This window comes from Chiloscyllium punctatum, chromosome 12 (assembly GCF_047496795.1).
Source record: "Chiloscyllium punctatum isolate Juve2018m chromosome 12, sChiPun1.3, whole genome shotgun sequence".
In the NCBI taxonomy this organism is placed as follows: Eukaryota; Metazoa; Chordata; class Chondrichthyes; order Orectolobiformes; family Hemiscylliidae; genus Chiloscyllium; species Chiloscyllium punctatum.
The window spans coordinates 64,090,589-64,112,144 of NC_092750.1; the positions used below are offsets into that span (position 1 = coordinate 64,090,589).

At 42.1% G+C, this 21,556-nt stretch overlaps 1 protein-coding gene across 3 annotated transcripts in view; it reads left to right on the forward strand.

Annotated features, from left to right (window-relative positions):
• The window catches only part of sumf1 (sulfatase modifying factor 1), a 164,797-nt gene that overhangs the window by 57,351 nt on the left and 85,890 nt on the right, over positions 1–21,556 (forward strand). For all 3 annotated transcript variants that reach the window (XM_072582665.1, XM_072582664.1, XM_072582666.1), the window contains exons 4-5: positions 6,598–6,680; positions 12,282–12,404. In XM_072582665.1, the coding sequence (XP_072438766.1) occupies positions 6,598–6,680; positions 12,282–12,404 (206 nt within the window). The remainder of the gene's footprint in view (positions 1–6,597; positions 6,681–12,281; positions 12,405–21,556) is intronic.

Here is a 21,556-nt window from a genome sequence, read left to right on the forward strand (position 1 = left end):
GAGCAATGGCTAAACAGGTTGCGGCTCGACTCACTGGAGTTTCAAAGAATGAGAGATGATCTCCTTGAGACATACAGGATTCTTGAAGGGCTCAACAGGCTAAATGCTGAGAGGCTGTTTCTCCTCATGGAAGAGTTCATGACCCAAGAGCATAGTAGATGAGGGTAGGGCAGTTGATGTGGTATACATGGACTTCATTAAAGCCTTTGATAAGGTTCCACATGGTAGGCTGTTGGAGAAAATGCAGAGGCATGGAATTGAAGGTGATTTAGCAGTTTGGATTAGAAACCGGCTTTCTGAAAGAAGGCAGCGAGTGGTGGTTGATGGAAAATATTCAGCCTCTAGTCCAGTTACTAGTGGTGTGCCACAAGGATCTGTTTTAAGAACACTGCTGTTTGTCATTTTTATAAATGACTTAGACGCAGGCATAGGTGGATGGATTAGTAAATTTGCAAGTGGCACTAAAGTCGGTGGAGTAGTGGACAGTTTGGAAGAATGTTACAGGTTGCAGGGGGACTTGGATAAACTGCAGAACTAGGCTGAGAGGTGGCAAATGGAGTTCAATGCAGCTAAATGTGAGGTAATGCACTTTGGGAAGAATAACAGGAAGGCAGAGTACTGGGTCAATGGAAAGATTCTTGGTAGTGTGGATGTGCAGAGGGATCTTGGACTCCATGTACATAGATCTCTGAAAGTTGCCACCCAGGTTGGTAGTCCTGTTAAGAAGCATACGGTGTGTTAGTTTCATTGGTGCAGGGATTGAGTTCCAGAGCTGCAATATCATGCTGCAACTGTACAAAACGCTAGTGCGGCCACACTTGGAATATTGTGTACAGTTCTGGTCGCCATATTTCGGTAAGGATGTGGAAACATTGGAAAAGGTACAGAGGAGATTTACCAGGATGTTGCCTGGTCTGAAGGGAAGGTCTTATGAAGAAAGGCTGAGAGACTTGGGTCTGTTCTCATTGGAAAGAAGAAGGCTAAGAGGGGATCTGATAGAGACATACAAGATGATCAGAGGATTGGGTAGGATAGACAGTGAAAGTCCCTTTCCTAGGATGATGAGGTCAGCTTGTACGAGGGAGTATAACTACAAATTGAGGGGTGATAGATTTAAGACAGATGTCAGAGGCAGGTTCTTTACACAGAGTAAGGTAAGGGCGTGGATTGCCCTACCTGCTAATGTAGTCAACTCAGCCACATTAGGGAGATTTAAACAATCCTTAGATAAGCACATGGATGATGATGGGATAGTGTGGGGGGACGAGCTGAGAATAGTTCAAAGGTCAGTGCAACATTGAGGGCCGCAGGTCCTGTTCTGCGCTGTATTGTTCTATGCCTCAGAATTAAAGGATGTCCATTTATGAGTGAGATAAGGAGGAATTGCTTCTCTCAGTGGGTTGAGAGTCTTTGGAACTTGTTACCACGGAGAGCAGTGGTAGGGCAGTCAAAGGTTAGAGGGAAATTACAGGAAAGTTGATATGAGGAGTATCGGATCAGCCAACATTCTGTTGAATGGTGGAGCAGGCTCGAGGGCTGTACAGCCTATTCTTGTTCATATTTGTCTGGTTGGTACAAGATCAAACAGAATTGAAATCAGTAGAGAAACAGCATGTTACAAAAGGAGGTGTTAATAACGGACAGCTGGTTTTATGCTCTGAGGCACAGAAGGAAGCCATTTGGCTCAGCAAGTCCATGTTGGCTCTCTATAGAGAAACCCATGCCAATCCCATGTCCCCACACCATCCCATATTTTATTTCCATCCAGTGTCATTTAGAAATCACTGCCTCTGTTTCCACTACGCAGGTTGGCAGCCAGTTTTAGGTTATGACCACTCAGTGAAAAAATGTTCTTCAGCACATACCCCTGTATCTCCTGCCCAAAGCATAATCTGTGCCTCTAGTCTTTGTACCATCAGCTAATGGGAAGATAAAATTTCTATCATTTAAAGTTAATCTAAACCTATCATCAAATAAATCTGTACTGTCTCACTGTGATTTGTTCCAACAGAAATGCTGCTACTTGAGAGCTATGTATTCTCATCCATGGAACTGTTCTGGTAAATCTCCTCTGCACCCTTTACAAGGCCTCTATCTCTTACCTAACATGTGGTGACCAGATCATGCCACAGTAGTCAGCACCAAGTCTAGAAGCAGTGAAGTTTGCCTGAGTTTAGGAAGAGCTGAAAATGTGTTGCTGGAAAAGCGCAGCAGGTCAGGCAGCATCCAAGGAACAGGAGAATCGACGTTTCGGGCATCAGCCCTTCTTCAGGAATGAGGAAAGTGTGTCCAGCAGGCTAAGATAAAATGTAGGGAGGAGGGACTTGGGGGAGGGTCATCTCCATGACCTCCTTTGTGTTTGTGCTGTTTGGAAGCAAAAAGAAAAAAAAACATGGTTAAAACCAGCAAAGGAAAAGAAAGCAAAATTGAGAGAGAGAGCAAGAGATGATCTGAAATGGTAATATTCCATGTTGAAGTATAAAATATCTCATCGATTAATAAGGTGCAGTTCTTCAAACTTGCACTGAGATTCATCACAGTATTGTAGAAGGCTGAGGGAAGAAAGGTCTGAGGAAGCTGAGGAATTAAATTGACAAGTTAGCAGAAGCTCAGTGATGTACCCTGTGCGACTAAAAGATGGATATCACCCTATCTTAGTTTGGTCTCTTTAACACAGCAGAATTGCAATGTCAGCAGCAAATAAGTAAACTAAATTGAAAGGCATGCACACAAATTTGTGCTTCACTTGGGGGCTGGATAGTAAGGAGACCGAGGTGATAAAATAATAAAATTACATCTCCTGTATTTGTACAGGAAGGTGCACTGGGCAGGGGAAGGATGCTGGGGGTAATTGAAGAATAGATCCAGGTCTGGACTAAGAGGGAACTGTATCCTTTGGAGTGCTGGGAGGGAAGAGGAAGATCCGTTTGCTGGATGTGTCAGAAATGCAAGATAATGTCTCCAGAAGCTGGTGCAGTAGAAGATGAAGAGAAAGGGAACTCTATCATGTTTCAGGTGTCCTATCACCCCATTCAGTCCAATTGGCTGCGAAGCATTTCTAGCTAATAACTAACCAGAAATGGAAGTCATAGAGATGTACAGCACGGAAACCGACCCTTTGGCCCAACTCGTGCATGTTGACCAATATCCTAACTTAATCTAGTCCCATTTGCCAGCACTTGGTCCATATCCCTCTAAATCGTTCCTATTCATATATCCATCCAGCTGCCTTTTAAATGCAGTCATTGTACCGGCCTCTTCCACTTCCTCTGACAGCTCATTGCATGTATGCACCACCCTCTGTGAAAAGATTGCCCCTTATGTCCCTTTTAAATTTTCCCCCCCTCACCATAAACCTATGCTCTCTGGTTCTGGACTTGCCCACCCCAGGGAAAAGACCTTGATTATTTAACCTATCCATGAGGAAATGGAAAAGAAACACTTGAATACCGTCAGGTTTTTCCTTAGTTCATTCACAGAATAAGGGTGTCGCTGGCTAGGCCGGCATTTATTGCCCATCCCTAATTGTCCAGAGAGCAATTAAAAGTCAACCACATTGCTGTGGGTCTGGAGTCACATGTTGGCCAAACAGGGTAAGGGGAAAAGGACATTAGTGAACCATAGGACTTTCCTGACAATTGATTCATGGTCATCATTTGATTCTAAGTTCCAGTTTTTTGGTTATTATATTAAAACTTGTCCGCTTGTCTCAGCAGGATTCGAACCCAGGTGCCCAGAACATTCCCTGGGTCTCTGGATTAACAGTCCAGCAATAACACCACTAGGCCATTGTCATCCTTATTAATTACAGCAATGTCCAGGAGATAAAATGCTTAATTCTTGGACCCTGCAGAATATCCCAGGATTGAACTGTAGGAAAATAGACTTGATCATCCCAGACCAGTCTCCCTTTCATTTTAGTGCAAAGACCAAAGTGTTTGTGACATGGAGAGCGCTCGTAATTGACTGTTCTGCCTGACCCATTCTGAAGAGCACATCATACTGCTCCTCTGTTACTAAGGCCTATACGAATCAGAAAGGAGAAGGAAAGGGAACAATGTTGCAGCTTTATGTGTATGAAACATGTCTACAAAATGCAAAATATTTGAACCACTCTGATTGGGAGACAGAACTTGTAAACACACCGAAAGGAAGAATGCCAAGTGGGTGTTCCCGTATTCCACTCGTCAGCTAAAGACACGTGAGGTTGTGCAGTGATGAAGCTGCTGCTGAACTGGTAAGTGTCTCTGATGGAGAACAAAGACCAGAATACTTTTGTGGCCTGCAGCATTTCAGGGTGTTGTAGTACTGATGTGTTTGGTTATCAGTGGAATGTTAGAGACTTGACTGTGTGATGTGTGAGGCGGAGCGAGGACTTGACGGGATAAATGCAGTGCTCCACCTTCCTGATGAGAAGGTGCACTCCCCAAAAAGGTCAGGTCAGTGAGACTGCTACCTTCCACAGCCCTGATAAGTCAGCTATTCTCCTTTGAAGCATGGAAGCCCCCAGAACTGCTGAATCTCTGGTTTCTTTCAGTTTGATTCGTAATCTGATGCTCACTGTGCTGTCTTTGCAATGGGATGTGGACATAACATCCTATTTGCATAGGAGGTTGAGGGGTGACCGTATAGAAGTTTATAAAATCACGAGGAGCATGGATAAGGTGAATAGCAAGGGCCTTTTCCCTTGTGGGGAGGGGGGTTCAAAACTATGAGGCATATTTTTCAGGTGAGAGGAGAAAGGTTTAACATGGAAATAAGGGGGCAATGTTTTGCAACAGAGGGTTGTTCGTTCAACTGCCGGAGAAAGTGATGGATGCTGGTGCAGTTACAATATTTAAAAGACATTTGGATAAGTACATGAAGAGGCAAGGTTTGAGGGATAGGGGCCAAACACAGGTAAATGAGACTATTTAGTTGGGAACATGGTCAGCATGAACTTGTTGGAACGAAGGGTCTGTTTCCGTGCTGTATGACTCTGTGAATGGTCGGACCCTATTCATATTGCACAAGTTTTTCTATGTTCTTACCACAGTTCCTCCTTGAGAACATAACAGTGCAGACAATGCTAGCGTCACTAATAGCAATGAAGTTTGATGCCAGTTACGTAACACCATTAGAGACGCAGGCTTGAAGCGCATGGAGATTTTTTATGTATTGTGCCATTGTTTCTCAGGGCAGGGAAGAACTAGAAACGAGGAGTAGACGTGAAGATAGATTTGTTAAACATTTTGTTAAGAGGATAATGCTCCACACTGTGCCTATAAATAATTCCTGCATTTTATGAATAATCTATGAAAAGTCTTCAATTATTCTGGTTCTTGGGACACTAAGTGCAGTCTGGGTGCTACCTGAATGCAAGACTTTCTTTCTGTTACTAAGCGTTAAAAGCAGTTGTGCTTATTTAAGCAGTTCGCATGATGAATTATTCTCTTTTTCAAAATGAGCATTCAAAATTATTCTACTGACCGCCATCAGATTTAATTATTTTTAAAAATCCTTTCTTTTATATCCTCCTTCTCTTGACTTCTCTTTTATCTGTCTCGTCATCTTTTGATACAACTTGCAATGAACTGAAATGCACCATGAATTCTTCTTGTCAAATTCCAGACATGAGCTCAAGTCTTCCCACTCCTTTGCATCCTAAAGCTATTTAAAACTGTTTTCAACAGGGATAAGCCATTTACCATGCTGAGTTGAAGGAAAACTTGGGCTGGAGTATTCACAACCATTATACACAGGGCGTAACAAGACAGCACTTTCCTAATTGCCCAAATTTGTTTCAGACTTAGATTGACAATGTCCAGAAAGTAACTGGTGCATAAACTTAGGCAATAAGGCCAGTATCCAGTTAGTTGCACCAAATTCTACCTTTGGAAACTGTAAATGAAACAAGAACCTCAGAAATCGGCAGTAAAATTCGAAATTGCTGGATAAACTTAGCTGCTCAGCAGCATCTATGGAGACCTCTGTTTTTGTTTCAGATCTTTAGCATCCACAGTTCTTTATGAATCCTTTTCCAAGTAATAAGAGCGAGGCAGGCGATTTGGCCCTTCACATTCATTTGCCATTCACTTTGACCATAGCTGACCTAGTGGTGGCTTGAAGTCCATTTTACTGCCTGTCCTCCAATCCCTGACTCACTTGAGGCCTAAAAGTTAGTCTAACTCAGCCCTGAGCACTTCCAGTGTCCCAGTCCCAATTGTAGTCTGGGGTAGAGATTGTTAAAGGTGAATGAACATCTGCCAGGGCAGATCTCTCTTCAACTTTGACCTAAACCAATAGTCCCTTTTATTAGAAATTGTGGCCCTTGTTTTAGATTCCACCACAAGGGAAAACATTCTGTCAGATCCCCTCAGTCTTGTGTTTTACCTCCTATTCTCCGAAACACACTGTGTACCATTTTACATCCAACTGGAGGGTTTCTAAAGCAAATGCTTCTTCCTGTATAGACAGGCAAGAAGGTAGTCGTACAAAAAAATGCTCAAATATTTTCTTTGTTGTTTTTGGGCGGGTGTCTAAGTCTTTTGAGAAGATCTGATTTAACTGGGCTGCGCAATTCTAATCCCAAGGTGTTTTATTTTTCTCTCGTTCTAGGTTGCAGCAGCCCCATGGTGGCTCCCTGTTAAAAAAGCCAATTGGAAACATCCGGAAGGTCCTGACTCCAACATTACTGAGAGGTAACAACTGAAGCACAGACTATTTCTTAAGGCTGAAATGTTGTTTTCCTCATCAAATTTTGTGTGTTGAAAACCTCATACGATTTGAAAAAGTGGAGAGAGATTCTTAGACCACACGAATGTCTTTTACCATTGCCTTTTAGCCAACCTTACTGTCTTAGGAAATGATGATTTCCCACATTTCATTTTCTGGTTGGTTCGAAGTTGGTGGGAAAATCCGAAACAAAAACACAAGTTGCCGGAAAAAGCTCAGCAGGTCAATTAACTACCAGTTCTCAAACATTTGCTTTCAATCATAATATTCTGTGTTCTACCAGACACCTGGTGGTAGTAGATAAACTTGAAATCTTCAAAGAAAGTGTTGTTTTTAAACTAGGGTGGGGCCAAATATACTTGTGTGAAAGTGAGGACTGCAGATGCTGGAGATTAGAGTCAAGATTAGAGTGGCGCTCGAAAAGCACAGCATGTCAGGCAGCATCCGAGGAGCAGGAAAATCGACATTTCCAGCATTCCTGATGAAGGGCTCCTGCCCGAAATGTCAATTTTCCTGCTCCTCGGATGCTGCCTGATCTGCTGTGCTTTTCCAGCACCACCCAAATATACTTGTTGTTCAACCCATATTTGGCAGTCCTTATGCATTATTTACATCCCTCTCACCTCGATTAAAGCTGGGATGGGGGAGACCGCATGACTTTAGAAATGATTTAACAAGTTGTGGGTGTTGCATCATTCTGAGTTAGGACTTCATGTGCTTCTGTTTTACAAACTCTCTTTTAAAAAATGACAGAGTATCATTATGCGTACTGCAGTACACGAGCATAGGAATGTGCATCAATTTTTTTTTTGTTGCTGTGTAGGCATTTTGCAACCACAGCAAGGAAATTGTCAAAAATCCAAAAGCTGCAGAGGCCACAGGGGAATTGGAAATGTATCAGAACCCAGTAAAATGCAGGAAGCGTTTGCCAAGGAATTGTTCTGGAAACCATAGATTCAAATAGGCACCTGGCAAATTCATGTTGGGCAGCTCATTTAATCATTGAATGCTTTTTATAATGAGATGCTTAAACCATGTATACCTGAAGGAGGGCGGCATGGTGGCTCAGTGATTAGCACTGCTGCCTCAAAGCACCAGGGACCCGGGCTTGATTCCAGCCTTGGGCAACAGTCTGTGTGGAGTTTGCACATTCTTCCCAGTGTCTGCGTGGGATTCCTCTGGGTGCTCCGGTTTCCTCCCACAGTCCGAAGGTGTACAGGTTCGGTAGATTGACTATGCTGAATTGCTCATCGTGTCCAGGGATGTGCAGGTTAGATGAGTTAGTCGTGGAAAATTCAGGGTTACAGGGATGGGGTGGGTCTGGGTGGGTGGGTCAGTGTTGTATCGATGGGCCAAATAGCCTGCTTCCACACTGAATGGATTCTAAGATTAAGGCATTTGCTATTTGTCAGGAAACCTCAGTGTTGAATCACCTTGCTGGTCTGACCTTGAGGCTCACTCTGTATATCAGTGTGGTTCTTATCTATTTAAAACACACATTTGAACCTGATCTTTGTATTTGACGAGGTCAGAATATTGAACTTTGTGCATTAACTACCAACTAATTGCTCTTGTTCACAGACTAGGCAGATTCAAGAAATATCACGGAACAAATATCTATTAGTTTCAGAATGTTTTAAATAAAAAAAACTCCAATTCACAGAAACATCACAATCCAACAAGCTTATCAGAAAGCAAGCATTTGATGGCAACATGTTATGGTCTCAGCCGTGTCTCTCGCGTGGTACAAAAATTTGCAAGTGCTAAAGAACTGAACTGCAGCCTTCACCTACCTACGTTCATTGTTGTAAAATGAGTGCAGATACACAGTTTTTCATTGCTGATTGGAATGGAAAATCTGGACTGTCACACAATTAGAGTCATAGAAATGTACAGCATGGAAGCACCTTTTGTCCAATTCATTCATACCAACCAGAAATCCTAAATAACTCCAGTCCCATTTGCCAGCATTTCACCCATATCCCTCTAAACCCTTCCTATTCATATACCCTTCCAGATGCCTTTTAAATGCTGTAACTATACAGGCCTCTACCACTTACTCTGGCAACACATTCCATACACGCACCACCCTCTGCGTGAAAGTGTTGTCCCTAAGGTCCCCTTTAAATCTTTCCCCTCTCACCCTAAGCCTATGCCCTCTAGTTTTGGACTCCCCCACCTCAGGAAAAAGACCTTGTCTATTTACTCTATCCGTGCCCCTCATGATTTGGTAAACCTCCATAAGGTCACCTCTCAGCCTCCAATGCTCCAGGGAAAATAGCCCCAGTCTTGATTTTTGTGTCCTCTTTGTCTACAGGAGTAGTGCCAGAGGACTGGAGGCTAGCAAACGTGGTTCCCTTGTTCAAGAAGGGGAGTAGGGATAATCCTAGTAACTATAGGCCAGTGAGTCTCACTTCTGTTGTGGGCAAAGTCTTAGAGAGAATTATAAGGGATAGGATTTATGCACATCTGGATAAGAATGATGTGATCAAGGATAGTCAGCATGGTTTTGTGAAGGGCAGGTCGTGCCTCACAAACCTTATTGAATTCTTTGAGAAGGTGACGAAGGAGGTAGATGAGGGGAAAGCGGTAGATGTAGTATATATGGATTTTAGTAAGGCGTTTGATAAGGTCCCCCATGGTAGGCTACTGCAGAAAATACAGAGATATGGCATTGAGGGTGAGTTGGAGGTTTGGATTAGGAATTGGCTCTCTGGAAGAAGACAGAGGGTAGTAGTTGATGGCAAAGATTCATCTTGGAGTGCCGTCACTAGCGGTGTTCCGCAAGGATCTGTTTTGGGACCATTGCTGTTTGTCATTTTTATAAATGACCTGGAGGAAGGGTTAGAAGGTTGGGTGAGCAAGTTTGCGGATGATACGAAAGTCGGAGGAGTTGTAGACAGTGAGGAAGGATATGGCAGGTTACAGCGGGATATAGAGAAGCTGCAGAGCTGGGCAGAAAGGTGGCAAATGGAGTTCAATGTAGCTAAGTGTGAAGTGATTCACTTTGGTAAGAGTAATAAAAAGATGGATTACTGGGCTAATGGTAGACTACTTGGTAGTGTGGAAGAGCAGAGGGATCTTGGTGTCCATGTACACAGATCTCTGAAAGTTGCCACCCAGGTAAATAGTGCAGTGAAGAAGGCATATGGCGTACTGGCTTTTATTGGTAGAGGAATTGAGTTCCGGAGTCCTGAGGTCATGCTGCAGTTGTATAAGACTCTGGTGCGGCCGCTTCTGGAATATTGTGTGCAGTTTTGGTCGCCATACTATAGGAAGGATGTGGAGGCACTGGAACGGGTGCAGAGGAAGTTTACCAGGATGTTGCCTGGTATGGTAGGAAGATCCTATGAGGAAAGGCTGAGGCACTTGGGGTTGTTTTCTTTGGAGAAAAGAAGGTTTAGGGGTGATTTGATAGAGGTGTACAAGATGATTAGGGGGTTAGATAGGGTTGACAGTGAGAACCTTTTTCCGCGTATGGAGTCAGCTATTACAAGGGGGCATAGCTTTAAATTAAGGGGGGGTAGATATAGGACTGATGTTAGGGGTAGGTTCTTCACTCAGCGAGTCGTAAGATCATGGAATGCCCTGCCAGTAGCAGTAGTGGACTCTCCCTCTTTATGGGTATTTAAGCGGGCATTGGATAGGTATATGGAGGATAGTGGGTTAGTGTAGGTTAGGTGGGCTTTGATCGGCGCAACATCGAGGGCCGAAGGGCCTGTACTGCGCTGTATTGTTCTATGTTCTATGTTCTATTCAGCCTTTCCTTATAGCTCAGACTTGGTTGTTTTCATGTTTGTCGTCTTTTCCTCTGGATTTTCTGTCTTGACTACAAGAGCATCATTAATGGCTGACCATGTCCTCATTTAGCTAGTGCATTTTATTTGGGATAATATCCCATGGGTTATTTATTTCCTGTGCAACAGCATACTTATTAGTATTAAGGTTTATTTCTAATTTGTAGACAGTGATAATTGTTGGAAAACCCATTAACAGTTTTTTTTACTTCCTACACTGTGTAAAATATTGAGATCCATCTGAGTTTATTTACAACTGTAAAGTACTTGATAATCAATGTAACATTGGTAAAGAGGAACTGCATTCAGTAAAGCCGTTCTCATTTTCTCGTCATGGTTTTCTCTGCTGATGTTAATGCCGATGTCACTATTTCTTCATGCATTGGATTTAATCTTCTGTGCTCAATTGTAGAAACATAGTTGATTCATTCTTATTGATAATGAAGATTCCAGTGAACTCGCAGTTGTTTAATTGTTTGAGGCCACCTTCCTGATAGATTAATCCAAATATTTTAATAGTCAGACTTTGAACTACACAAAGTAAGGCGGTTCAATATTTGACCAGGCCTCTATCCTTACTTTCCACCCTACCAACCTCCACATCCAAAGCATCATAAGCCACTATTTCAACCACCTCCAACAGGGTACCACCATCAGAAGCACATTCACTTTCCCTCCCTTGTTAGCATTCTGCAGGGATCATTCTTTCTGGGACATCCTGGTCCATTCCTCCTCCTCCACTCCCAACACTACCTGACACTGCCATTACACCTTCCCATGTAATCGCAGAAGGTGCAACACTTGCCTGTTTGCCGTCTCATTAGTCAAGGCCCCAGACTCGCCTTCCACATTAAGCAGTGATTTATATGCACTTCATTCTATCTAGTCTTGAGTATTTGCTGCTCACAATGTGGTCCCCTGTACAATGGGGAGATGAAATGTAAACTAGGTGATCACTTTGTGGAGCACCTTGGCTCAACCTATAAAAATGACCCCGAACTTCCAATTGCTTGCCACTCCAACACACCATCGTGCTCCCTTGCCAATGTTCGTCAGGCATATGATGCATTGTACCAGTGAGGGTCAGCGCAAGCTGGAGGAGCAGCACTTTATCTTCCCCAGCTACTTTACAGTCCTGAGGGTTCAACATTACATTTAACAATTTTAAAGTGTGAACACCTCCCTCCAGGTCCGATAACTCAGGTCCTGTTCTGCTTGGGTTGCTTCCAGCACAGCAAGCCCATTATCAACTATTCACTGTTCCTGCTGTCATCTGTTCAGCATTTACTTATTCCCCAGTTTACTGTCAACAATCCCTGCTTGCCTTTCTCTCCATCAGTGTCTCTCTCTCTCTCTCTCTCTCTCTCCTGACTCTCTCTCTCTCTCTCTCTCTCTCTCTCTCTCTCTCTCTCCTGACTCCCTCTCTCTCTCTGGTCATCTCATAAATTTATTCGACTCAGTCTCCCACCCCCTTCTTCAGTATAACTGCCACGATTTCCCAGTTGCTTTTCATTCTGATGAAGGGTTACTGGAATTGTCATGTTAACTCTGCTTTTCTCTCCGCAGATGTTTCAAGATCTGTTGAGCTTCTCTAGCACTTTGTTCTTGTTATGGTCACTGCTGTAACTGAGTTAAAGATTGATTTTGTCTGAGGACCAACTGCTTAGCAGTGGACTGATTGGTGGTAATTAGTGGCATGTGGAAGTTGTGACTCTTGTGGTGAAATGCTGCATGCGATTCATGGTCATAAAGTGTTTCTTTGAATTTCAGGATGGATCACCCAGTTGTACATGTCTCTTGGAATAATGCAGTGGCGTACTGCACCTGGGCAGGGAAAAGGCTGCCTACAGAAGCTGAATGGGAATATGCATGTAGAGGGGGACTTGAGAACAGGTAACTATAGAACAAAAGCCCATCTTTGTTATTTGATTTCATTTTCATTTTACAGTCTGTAGTATAAAAGAGAAAGAAATCAAACAAAGCCAGGTCCCAAAGTAATTTTTGGGAGCTTAATATTCCAAAAACATTGGGAAATAGGAAAGCAGGATGTTTTTTGGCTTGAACTGTTAACTTACATTTCACTAACTACTCAGCTTTTCAAGAGAAGCTTCACACCACCCAGGGTAAAGCAACTGCTTGATTGGCACTACATCCACTCCTGTCAATGCTCAGTAGCAGCAGTGTGTACTCTCTACAGTTTGCACTGTGGAAATTCACCAAAGAATTTCAGACAGCACCTTACAAACCCATGACCACTTCCACCTGGAAGGGCAAGGACAGCAGATACATGGGAACACCACCACCATCAAATTACCCTCCAAGCCACTCACCATTCTGGTCTGGAAATAGATCGCTGTTCCCTTTTTGTTGCTGGGTCAAAAGCCTGGAATTCTCACTCTAATGGCATTGGTGGGTCAACCCACAGCAGGTGGACACTGGTGGTTCAAGAAGGCACCACCTTCTCAAGGGCAACTGGGGTCAGGCAATAAATGCTAGCCAGCCAGCAAGGCCCACATCCCACAAAAATAAAACAAAACCAAACTCGAGGAAATCTTTTCAAATGTCTCAGGTCATGAATGGAGATTTTAAACCACCATCTTTGCATTTTCTCAGAAGGTTTAAAATTTCTTGAGTTCATTCCAGGGTAGCACACTCAATGGAAATTAAGCTCGAGCAATAAATGCCTGCCTTACCACTAATCTGTGAACATTTTTTTTAAACCAAGTGCAAAGTTCAAGGTTATTATGGGAAGAACATGAAAGTTAGATGGTAAAGCCTCTTTCAGTAAGAGCCATACAACCTACTCCACTTTGGAAAGAATTCACGAGACTCATCCCTGCAATAGCAGGTTTCTCCTACAAGAATCGATTGAATCGACTGGGCCTGTACCCATCCGAGTTCGGAAGAATGAGAGGGGATCTCATTGAAACATATTGAATTCTGACAGATCTGGATTGACCCAATGTAAGGGTATGGGATGGAGGGATGCAGAACAAGGGGTCACTGTTTTGGTTTACGGGATAGGCTATTTCAGACTGAGGTTTCAGGAATTGCCTTAACTCAGAGGGTGGTGATTCTGTGGAATTCTCTACCACAAAAAGGTGGGACCACCAAGTCACTGATTAGATTTATGAAGGAAATAGAGGCTAAAAGTGCCCAGAGGTATGTGAAGAAAGCAGGAGTATATAGAGTTGAAATAGAGGATCAGTCATGTTGATTGAGTGTCAGAGTGAGCTCACTGGGCTGAATAACCTCCTCATAATTTCCTATGTTTACATGCTTCATCAGGTACTTGGCTGTATACATTTATATATTTCCAAATATATAGCAAATTAGTGCCTGATTTGACATCTAAAGGCAGACAAATGTCTTCCAAGCTGTTTTTTCTACTTGTTATCTGCAGTCAGTGATTGGTTTGATATAGTTCATCATTCACCTCTTAAGTATTGTTTGGCTATTTTCTACACAGTACAATCGAGGCATGCATATAACACAAAATGATAATACCAAGAACATTTGATGATGGAACATTAATAAATCACTCGATTGGAATTGTTACTTTATCTTTCCACGATTTGATCTTGTGAAAAAAAAAATCAGTCTTTATTTTGCAGCCACCTTGAACATCCTCATAATACTGTTGGGTAGATGAAAAAGTGATAAGATAAGATAGTAACTGAGGTTTGGAAAATACTCTGTGCCACTTGATACCACATTCAAATCTCTGCCATATTAGCAGGTCTAATTAACATATTCACTGGCAAATGTCCTCTCAAGCTGACTTGCATGATAGAAGTTTGAGGACAAGCTGCCAAAATTCACTGATTATGTGAAACTTGTCGCAAGAGTGTTTGTTGTGTCCAATGCTGCTACAGGAAAGATGTTAAATTTGAAAGGGTTTAGAAAACAATTTACAAGTTTGTTGCTGGGGTTAAAGTGTTTGAGGGAGAGGCTGAATAGGCTAGGGATTTTACCCTGTAGCGTCGGAGGCCAAGGGGTCACCTTTTAGAGGTTTATAAAATTATGAGGAGCATGAATAGGGTGAATATCCAATGTCTCTTTCCCAGGGTAGTGAAGTCCAAAACAAGAGAGAAAGGTTTAAGGTGAGAGGGGAAAGATTTAAAAGGGACCTTTTTCGCACAGAGGTGGTGCATGTGTGGAATGAGCTGCCAGAGGAAGTGTGGAGGCTGGTACAATTACAGCATTTAAAAGTCATTTGGATGGGTATTTGAATAGGAAGGGTTTAGAGGAATATGGGTTCAATGTTGGTAAATGGGACCTAATTAATTTAGGATACCTGGTTGGCAAGGACTAGTTGAACCAAAAGATCTGTTTCTGTGTACACCTGTATGACTATATGACCTGTTGAATCAGTGTCGGATATGGTAAATAGAAAATTTGACTTTCATAATATTTATTGCAGTTGCACAGAACTGAGATAACTCTGATCCTATCTGAAATACCATCAGGAATGTAGCAGTTCACTTTCATACCTTGAGTTTTGTTGGAGTGCATGCGGACATAGGATTACTGGTAAGGGAAGACAATGGAACCTGTCTTGGTTCATTAATTAAGCAACCCCCAGAACTCACTCATTGCAGCAATCAGTTTATTTCTTCAATTGTTTCAACATTTCTACATCCATTATCCAAGTTGGGAGTCCATTGCAAATATTTCTTAGCCTCTTGCATGAATTGAAAATTTGATTACGTCAGTCCTGAAGTCATCTTTTAGTGAATTTATTCTATTTTGCTCAGCATCTTATGATGCTCCCAGAATGAAAATAGCCTGTGGACACTTGCGATCTGAGGTTACTTCAGCATGAGATAATAGTAAGAGCTGTTGAAACTTGCGGAATCATATCCCACTGAGAGCAGATGTATTCACAACATGAGAAGGTTATCATTGGCAGGAGAATTCTATGTAGTTATCTCTATTAATCTTTCAGTACATGAGATTAGTTTATCAAATTGCAATTGTATATTTACAAAAAAAACGCAATAGAAGACAAACCTGGCAAACAGATTTGGCCTTTGATCTGGGAAAATGGCACTTGAAAGTCTGTCATTTCAGGGCCACACATCATTCTAAAAGCCATTGTGGGGAAAAAGAAGCCAAGGCTATTTTTTTGATTTAGATATAGAATCGTGCACAAATTTTTAAAAGTGTGATTAAATTAGCTAGCTCCAAGTGTGATTTTCATCTGCGCGTTGCTAATGAACTCATTCTCTTTTATGTGCTTGATATGAATTTAATTAATAATGTTGCAACCTTCAAAAGCAAACAGTCTCGTCTCTTCCCCCCCCCCCCCACCGCCTTCCTTTTTTTCCTTTACTATAAAAGCGATTCCTTTTTGCCTTTTATGTTATTTTTTCTCAACAGGCTAGCCTACAGGCAAGAAGAGTACCATTCACAAACCCCCTTCCAAAGACGGTCTGAGGCTGTCGCTCGGTTTGTGCAGTTGTTTCTTGCCCACCACAGATACACTTGAGTTGAATGTTCCCCCTTGTGTGGTGGCAAGGCGATTTGAACAACACCACTCTGTTAATCACTTTTTTAAAAAAACAAATTTAAAATATTTGTATATAGTGCCTTTAATGAGCCAAAATGTTTGAAGGTGTTCCACGGCTCTAACCAAACTGTTAATTGGCTTAAAACTGTAACTTTTAAGAAGTGTAAGTTCATGTCATAAGAAATAGAAGCAGGAGTAAGTCATTTGTCCCTCAGAACCTATTCCATTATGCATCGTGGATGCTTTGTTATGGTCTTAACTATAGATTCCTGCCATCTGCAGCACCTCTTTTATTAAGATAGATCTTACGAAATAGATCCAAACTCAGGTGATATCATTTAGGCAACATGCACATTTATTTAACTTTGTGTGTCCCCACTGTGTTGCATGCCTACTTTGAAAGGGTGAACAAATTGTTGCTTTTTAAGTTGAACGCCATGCAGAAATGCAGCTTTAATATCAATTGACCGACACTCTAAAACATTTGTTGCTTACTAAGCCAACAACAAAATCAAAATTGCTTTTCCTGCCATTGGTGAATCTACCCTTGTGTCTTGGTCCCTTAATTTTCCTTAAACCTAACCTTGCTTTAGCTTGAAGTCCAATCAAGGAACTCCTTTTAGGTACATATCTACCAATGTGTTAGGGCTGCTTATGCATATTCTGGCATATCTGTGTACGGTGCAAATTGTCTGCAGCTCCATAATTCATGTTGCTTGGCATCTTTTATTAACTTGTCAACTAATTTGTTTATGGCCAGTAAGAGTGCCAGGTGACATGGGCTTCAGCTCCCAGTGGTGTTCTTATTTGTAAAATATTTCTTGACATTATTTAACTTTTTTACCACTGTGCCTTCTAACTTTTCCTGGACTGTTTCAGTTTGATCTCTCTCTCAAATTAATAGGGTATTTTTCATCAACTCTTTCTCAGGGAATGCTTGCTTCTGCACCCTCTGTTTGACATTGCTCTGTTTTCTTGCCTTTCAGCTTTGTATTTCATGTTCCCAACCCATAGGTTGAACCTGATTAGCATCCTGCTCTGCCATTCAGTAAGATCATTGCTGGATTCTATCTGCCACTTTATTTACTCAACTTGTCCATAATCCCCTTTCAGCCTCTTTGTCCTCCTTACAGGTTACACTCTCCCCTAACTTTGTTTCATCAACAAACTTAAACACATAATTCTTTATTTCTTCTTCATTAATATAAAGAGTAAATCGCTAAGCTAGCACTCCCCTAATTACAGTCTGCCAACATGGACTGAGGAGTTAGTGTCGATGGGAGGACTTGTATACAGTTTGTTGCTTTACTTTCTCTGTCTGATGATAATTAGCCCTTCCAGTGTTAAATCTGCTCTTCCCAGACCTGTCAGTGAGTTTATTCAAAACTTGTCAAAGATTCGCCTGTTCAGATTGTGACATGCCTGTCAGCAATGCCTAGGCTTTTCAGTTGAACTCAAAACAGCTCTGTGGCTGTTCTCCACCAGTGAAAATCAGTCCTTCTTGCTTTCATCCCAACTCCAAAATGCATAGTGGTATTAGGTGACAGATACAGATTCATAAGTAGCATTGAAAATTAAATTGGATAAATGTTTGAAAGAGGAAACGTTGCAGGGATAAAGAGAAGGGAAGTGGGGAAGAGTACCAGAGAGGGATGGGCCAGATTGTGTTTTGAATGATATAAAGAGAAGAGACAGGGCCCATATCCTCGCCAGTACACATCGAATCTTTGCTTCCGCTTGAAGCAAGTGATGTCAATGTCTGTCTGAAAACTTTTTATATGCTTGATGTCAATAAATAAGGGCTTCAGGTAAGACAGTTCAAAGACCAAGCAAAAGTAGATCCACGTCCACTTTGCTCCCAAAGATGTGCATTATCCTGTGCTCCAAGGTATGGTCTGATACACCATCTAGTAATGTTGCTGACCACTGCAACAATCACATTGTGTGTGCAAATGTGCCCACGGTGCCTAACTATATATTAACATAACTGAGTGGTTGAACAAAACTCCTCATTATCCTGAACATCATCTGTCTGTTGTAAGTAAGTAGAAACTTACTGTGTTTTTATAACTTCAGAAATAGACTAAGTTGAGGAGAATCTACGACGCTGTAAGCTGTCAAGTTAAGTTGGTCTTAACATTGCCCAGTGTCACTATTCCTTTAATAAACCATCCTTTGTAAATAAGGGTCAGCTCCCTTCACTTCAGCAGAAGGTCCGATAATACCAATGGAGCAAAAGAAACGTCGCCCTGATAAATTCGGATCCAACATCCTTTCAAATGATTTTCTCTGCACATCATTTTCAGATGAATTCAAGGTTTTGACCAAAAAGATAATATTGTTAACCTTTGGTCTGTATTTTGGAGGCTAGCAATGATGGGATTTGTACTGTTTTTGCAGTTTCGGATTGACATTTACTGTGATGGAGTTTTGTAGAAACTACTGAGAAATTCCGATTCAGAGTGACAGTGCTGACCATCTCTGAACATTTTACAATTTGATAAAGAAGGGAGAGCCTTTAAGGCCATGGGTTATAATGTGTTGGCATAATCTTATTTCAAAGCTCCTTTATTAAATTAACAAGAACTGCCTATAACTTGTATTAATCTGCAAGACTTATTTTAGATTGAATTACCCAGCAATGTATGAGACCTTCCCAGTGTGACAATCTTTTAAAGTACCACATTCAGTAAACAACCGGACCACAGCTCGGATGGTACTTGATACATAATTGTTTGATTTTTATGGAAATTAGATGACATCAGAAAACATTGAAGGTTTTGACTGAATGGACGCCACATCCATAAACATTCACTCCCTTCAACATTGTTCACTGGCAGCAGCGAGTATCAACTGTGAGAAGCACTGGAGAAATTTGCAAGGTTACTTAGACCACACTTTCCAAGTCCACAACCACTACCAATGAGAAGGACAAAGGCAGCTCCAAGTTCTTCTCTAAGCAACTCACTGTCCTGACTTGGAAAAAGGTCATTCAGCCTACCAAGTCTGCTTTGCCTTCTTATGGGATCATGGCTAATCTGATAACCCTCAACTCCACTTTTCCTGCCTTTTCCATATAACCTCTTGATTTCCTCAGTGAGTAAGGATGTCTAGCTCAACACTGAATATACTTACTGACTCAGCCTTGACAGCACTCTGTGATCAACATGGGTCAAAATCCTGGAACACCTTCCAACAGCACTGAGGGTGTACCTACACTAAATGATTGCAATGGTTCGAGAATGGAGTTCACCACTACCTCAAGGGCAACTAGGGATTGGTGATCAATACTGGCTCAGCCAGCGACCCTCCACACCCATGAATGAATTAAGAAGTCTTGTATGATTTAAAATTCCACAGCCTCCTGTTGGCAATGTGTATATTAGTGCATTCTAAAAGGGATTCTCTGCTGAGTCCAAACATCGTTGCGCCAGTTCCCCACTCCACAGTTCTTTCACATCCTCTTACATTAATTATTCAGAGGGGTGGGGGAGGCACATGGCCAGGTAGTAGTTTTGTTGCTTTGGTGAGAGATCACACAAGAAAACCGGATCGCTTGTGTATTCCTTGAAGGGAACAGAAGACTCATTGCTAAACCCAGCAGGGGTGAGTGCCTGTTTTTTTTTTACAATCGGTTGGTACTGCACCACTCAGCAAATGAAAAGTGAAAATGTTGACACTTCCACAAGGCCAGTGTTTTCTTATGGTCTATTCAACTCTAAGCAAATCATGCAGCACAGAACGAGGCTGTTCATCACGCCCATGCCAGTTCTATGAAAATGATCCATTTTGTCCCAATCACCATAGCTTTGTGATTTATCCCTTCTTCAGATATTTATCCAATTCCATTTTGGAATATTACTCTGGAATCTGCTTCATGCACCCTTCCAGGCAGTGGATTTTCTTCATATTCCCATTTTGGTCCCTATACCAAACTCTGCGTCTGCAGTTCAAAGTAGTTAGAGTTATGTCTCGTCACAGCCCACCTTCAGGATATATCCGGTGGCTTGACGTAAGTTTTTTTAAAAATTGTTCTTTTAAAACTGAGGCTTTCCAACATAGATATCTATAGTAATATATAAGTGAGGGTCATATCAGTGATCCAGTGTGGTCTTTTGTGAATGTTCAAGTTGAAAAACACATGGGAGACTCAATGGATTTGGAATTGGCTGAGAGGTGGGAAGAAGAGGGCGATGGTTGGAGGGGTTATTTTTGAGACTGGAAGCCTATGTCCAGTGAGGATCTGCAGGGATCAGTGTTAGGGCCCTTGCTTTTTGTGGTGTATACATAAATGATTTAGACTTGAACATAGGAGTATTGATCAATAAGATTGCAGATGATGATAAAATTGGCAGGATGGTAAATAGTGAGGAAGATAGCATTAGATTTATAGGACCGTATACACAGGCTGGTCAGACGGGCAGATACGTGGCAAACGGAATTCAAATCAGTTAAGCATGAGATATTGTGCAGGACAAGTAAGGCAAGGGACTACGTGATGAATGGCAGGTTCTTGGAGAGCACTGAGGGTCGGGGGACCTTGGAGTGCATGCCCATCGGCCCCTTAAGTTACCAGGACAGGCAGATGAGTATCTGAGGAGGCATGGGCAATACTTGCCTTTATTAGCTGAGACATAGAGTTTAAAAGCAGGGAGGTGGTGCTGGGGCTGTATAAAACGTTGATTAGCCCATAGCTAAAAGTATTGTGTGGAATCCACATTACAGGAAGATGTGACAAAACTGGAGAGGGAGCAAAGGGGTTTTACCAGGATGTTGGCTGGGCTGGAGAGTTTTACTTACGAAGAGAGATTAGACTGTCTGGGGGTGTTTTCCTTGGGGCAGAGGAGATGTGGGGGAGACATGAATGAGATGTATAAAATTAGGAGGGGCATAGATAGAGTAGACAGGTAGAGGGATAGATTTAAGTTAGGGGGCAACACGTTGAGAGTAGATGTGAAGAAAATTATTTCTCCCCTCCACCTCCCCCACCCCCCCCCCCCCCCCCCCCCCCAGAGTGTGGTGAGAAACTGGAGGTCATGGCCTGTAAGGGTGGTAGAGGCAGAAACCTCAGTACGTTGAAGAAATATTTAGATGTGCACTTATGATATCAAGGCATACAAGGCTGTGGGCCAAGTGCTGGAAAATAGATCTAGAATAGTTAGGTGATTGCTTTTGATCTGCATGGACTCGATGGGCCAAAGAACCTTTTTCTGAGCTGTAGACCTCTATGATTGTGTGACCTAATGACCGGACATCTCACTTTCTCATTAAATGTCCTGGCTTTCCAGCAATATCTTAAAAATTGCTTGAGCATCCTAGTTTTCACACTTCCATTAGGTTTAATAAAAACAGAGGCATGGAGGGTTAGAATCTGTGTGCAATTTTGTCCTTCATGTTATAAGTACCCATTACATTGCAGTCCTTGTGACAGACTGTACCCCTACCTCCCACTGTCTACTTGGCATCTCTGAAGGAATTGTCGCTGCCTTTGTGGCACTGATGGCTCATCGGTGATGTGACAGCTTTGAAATGA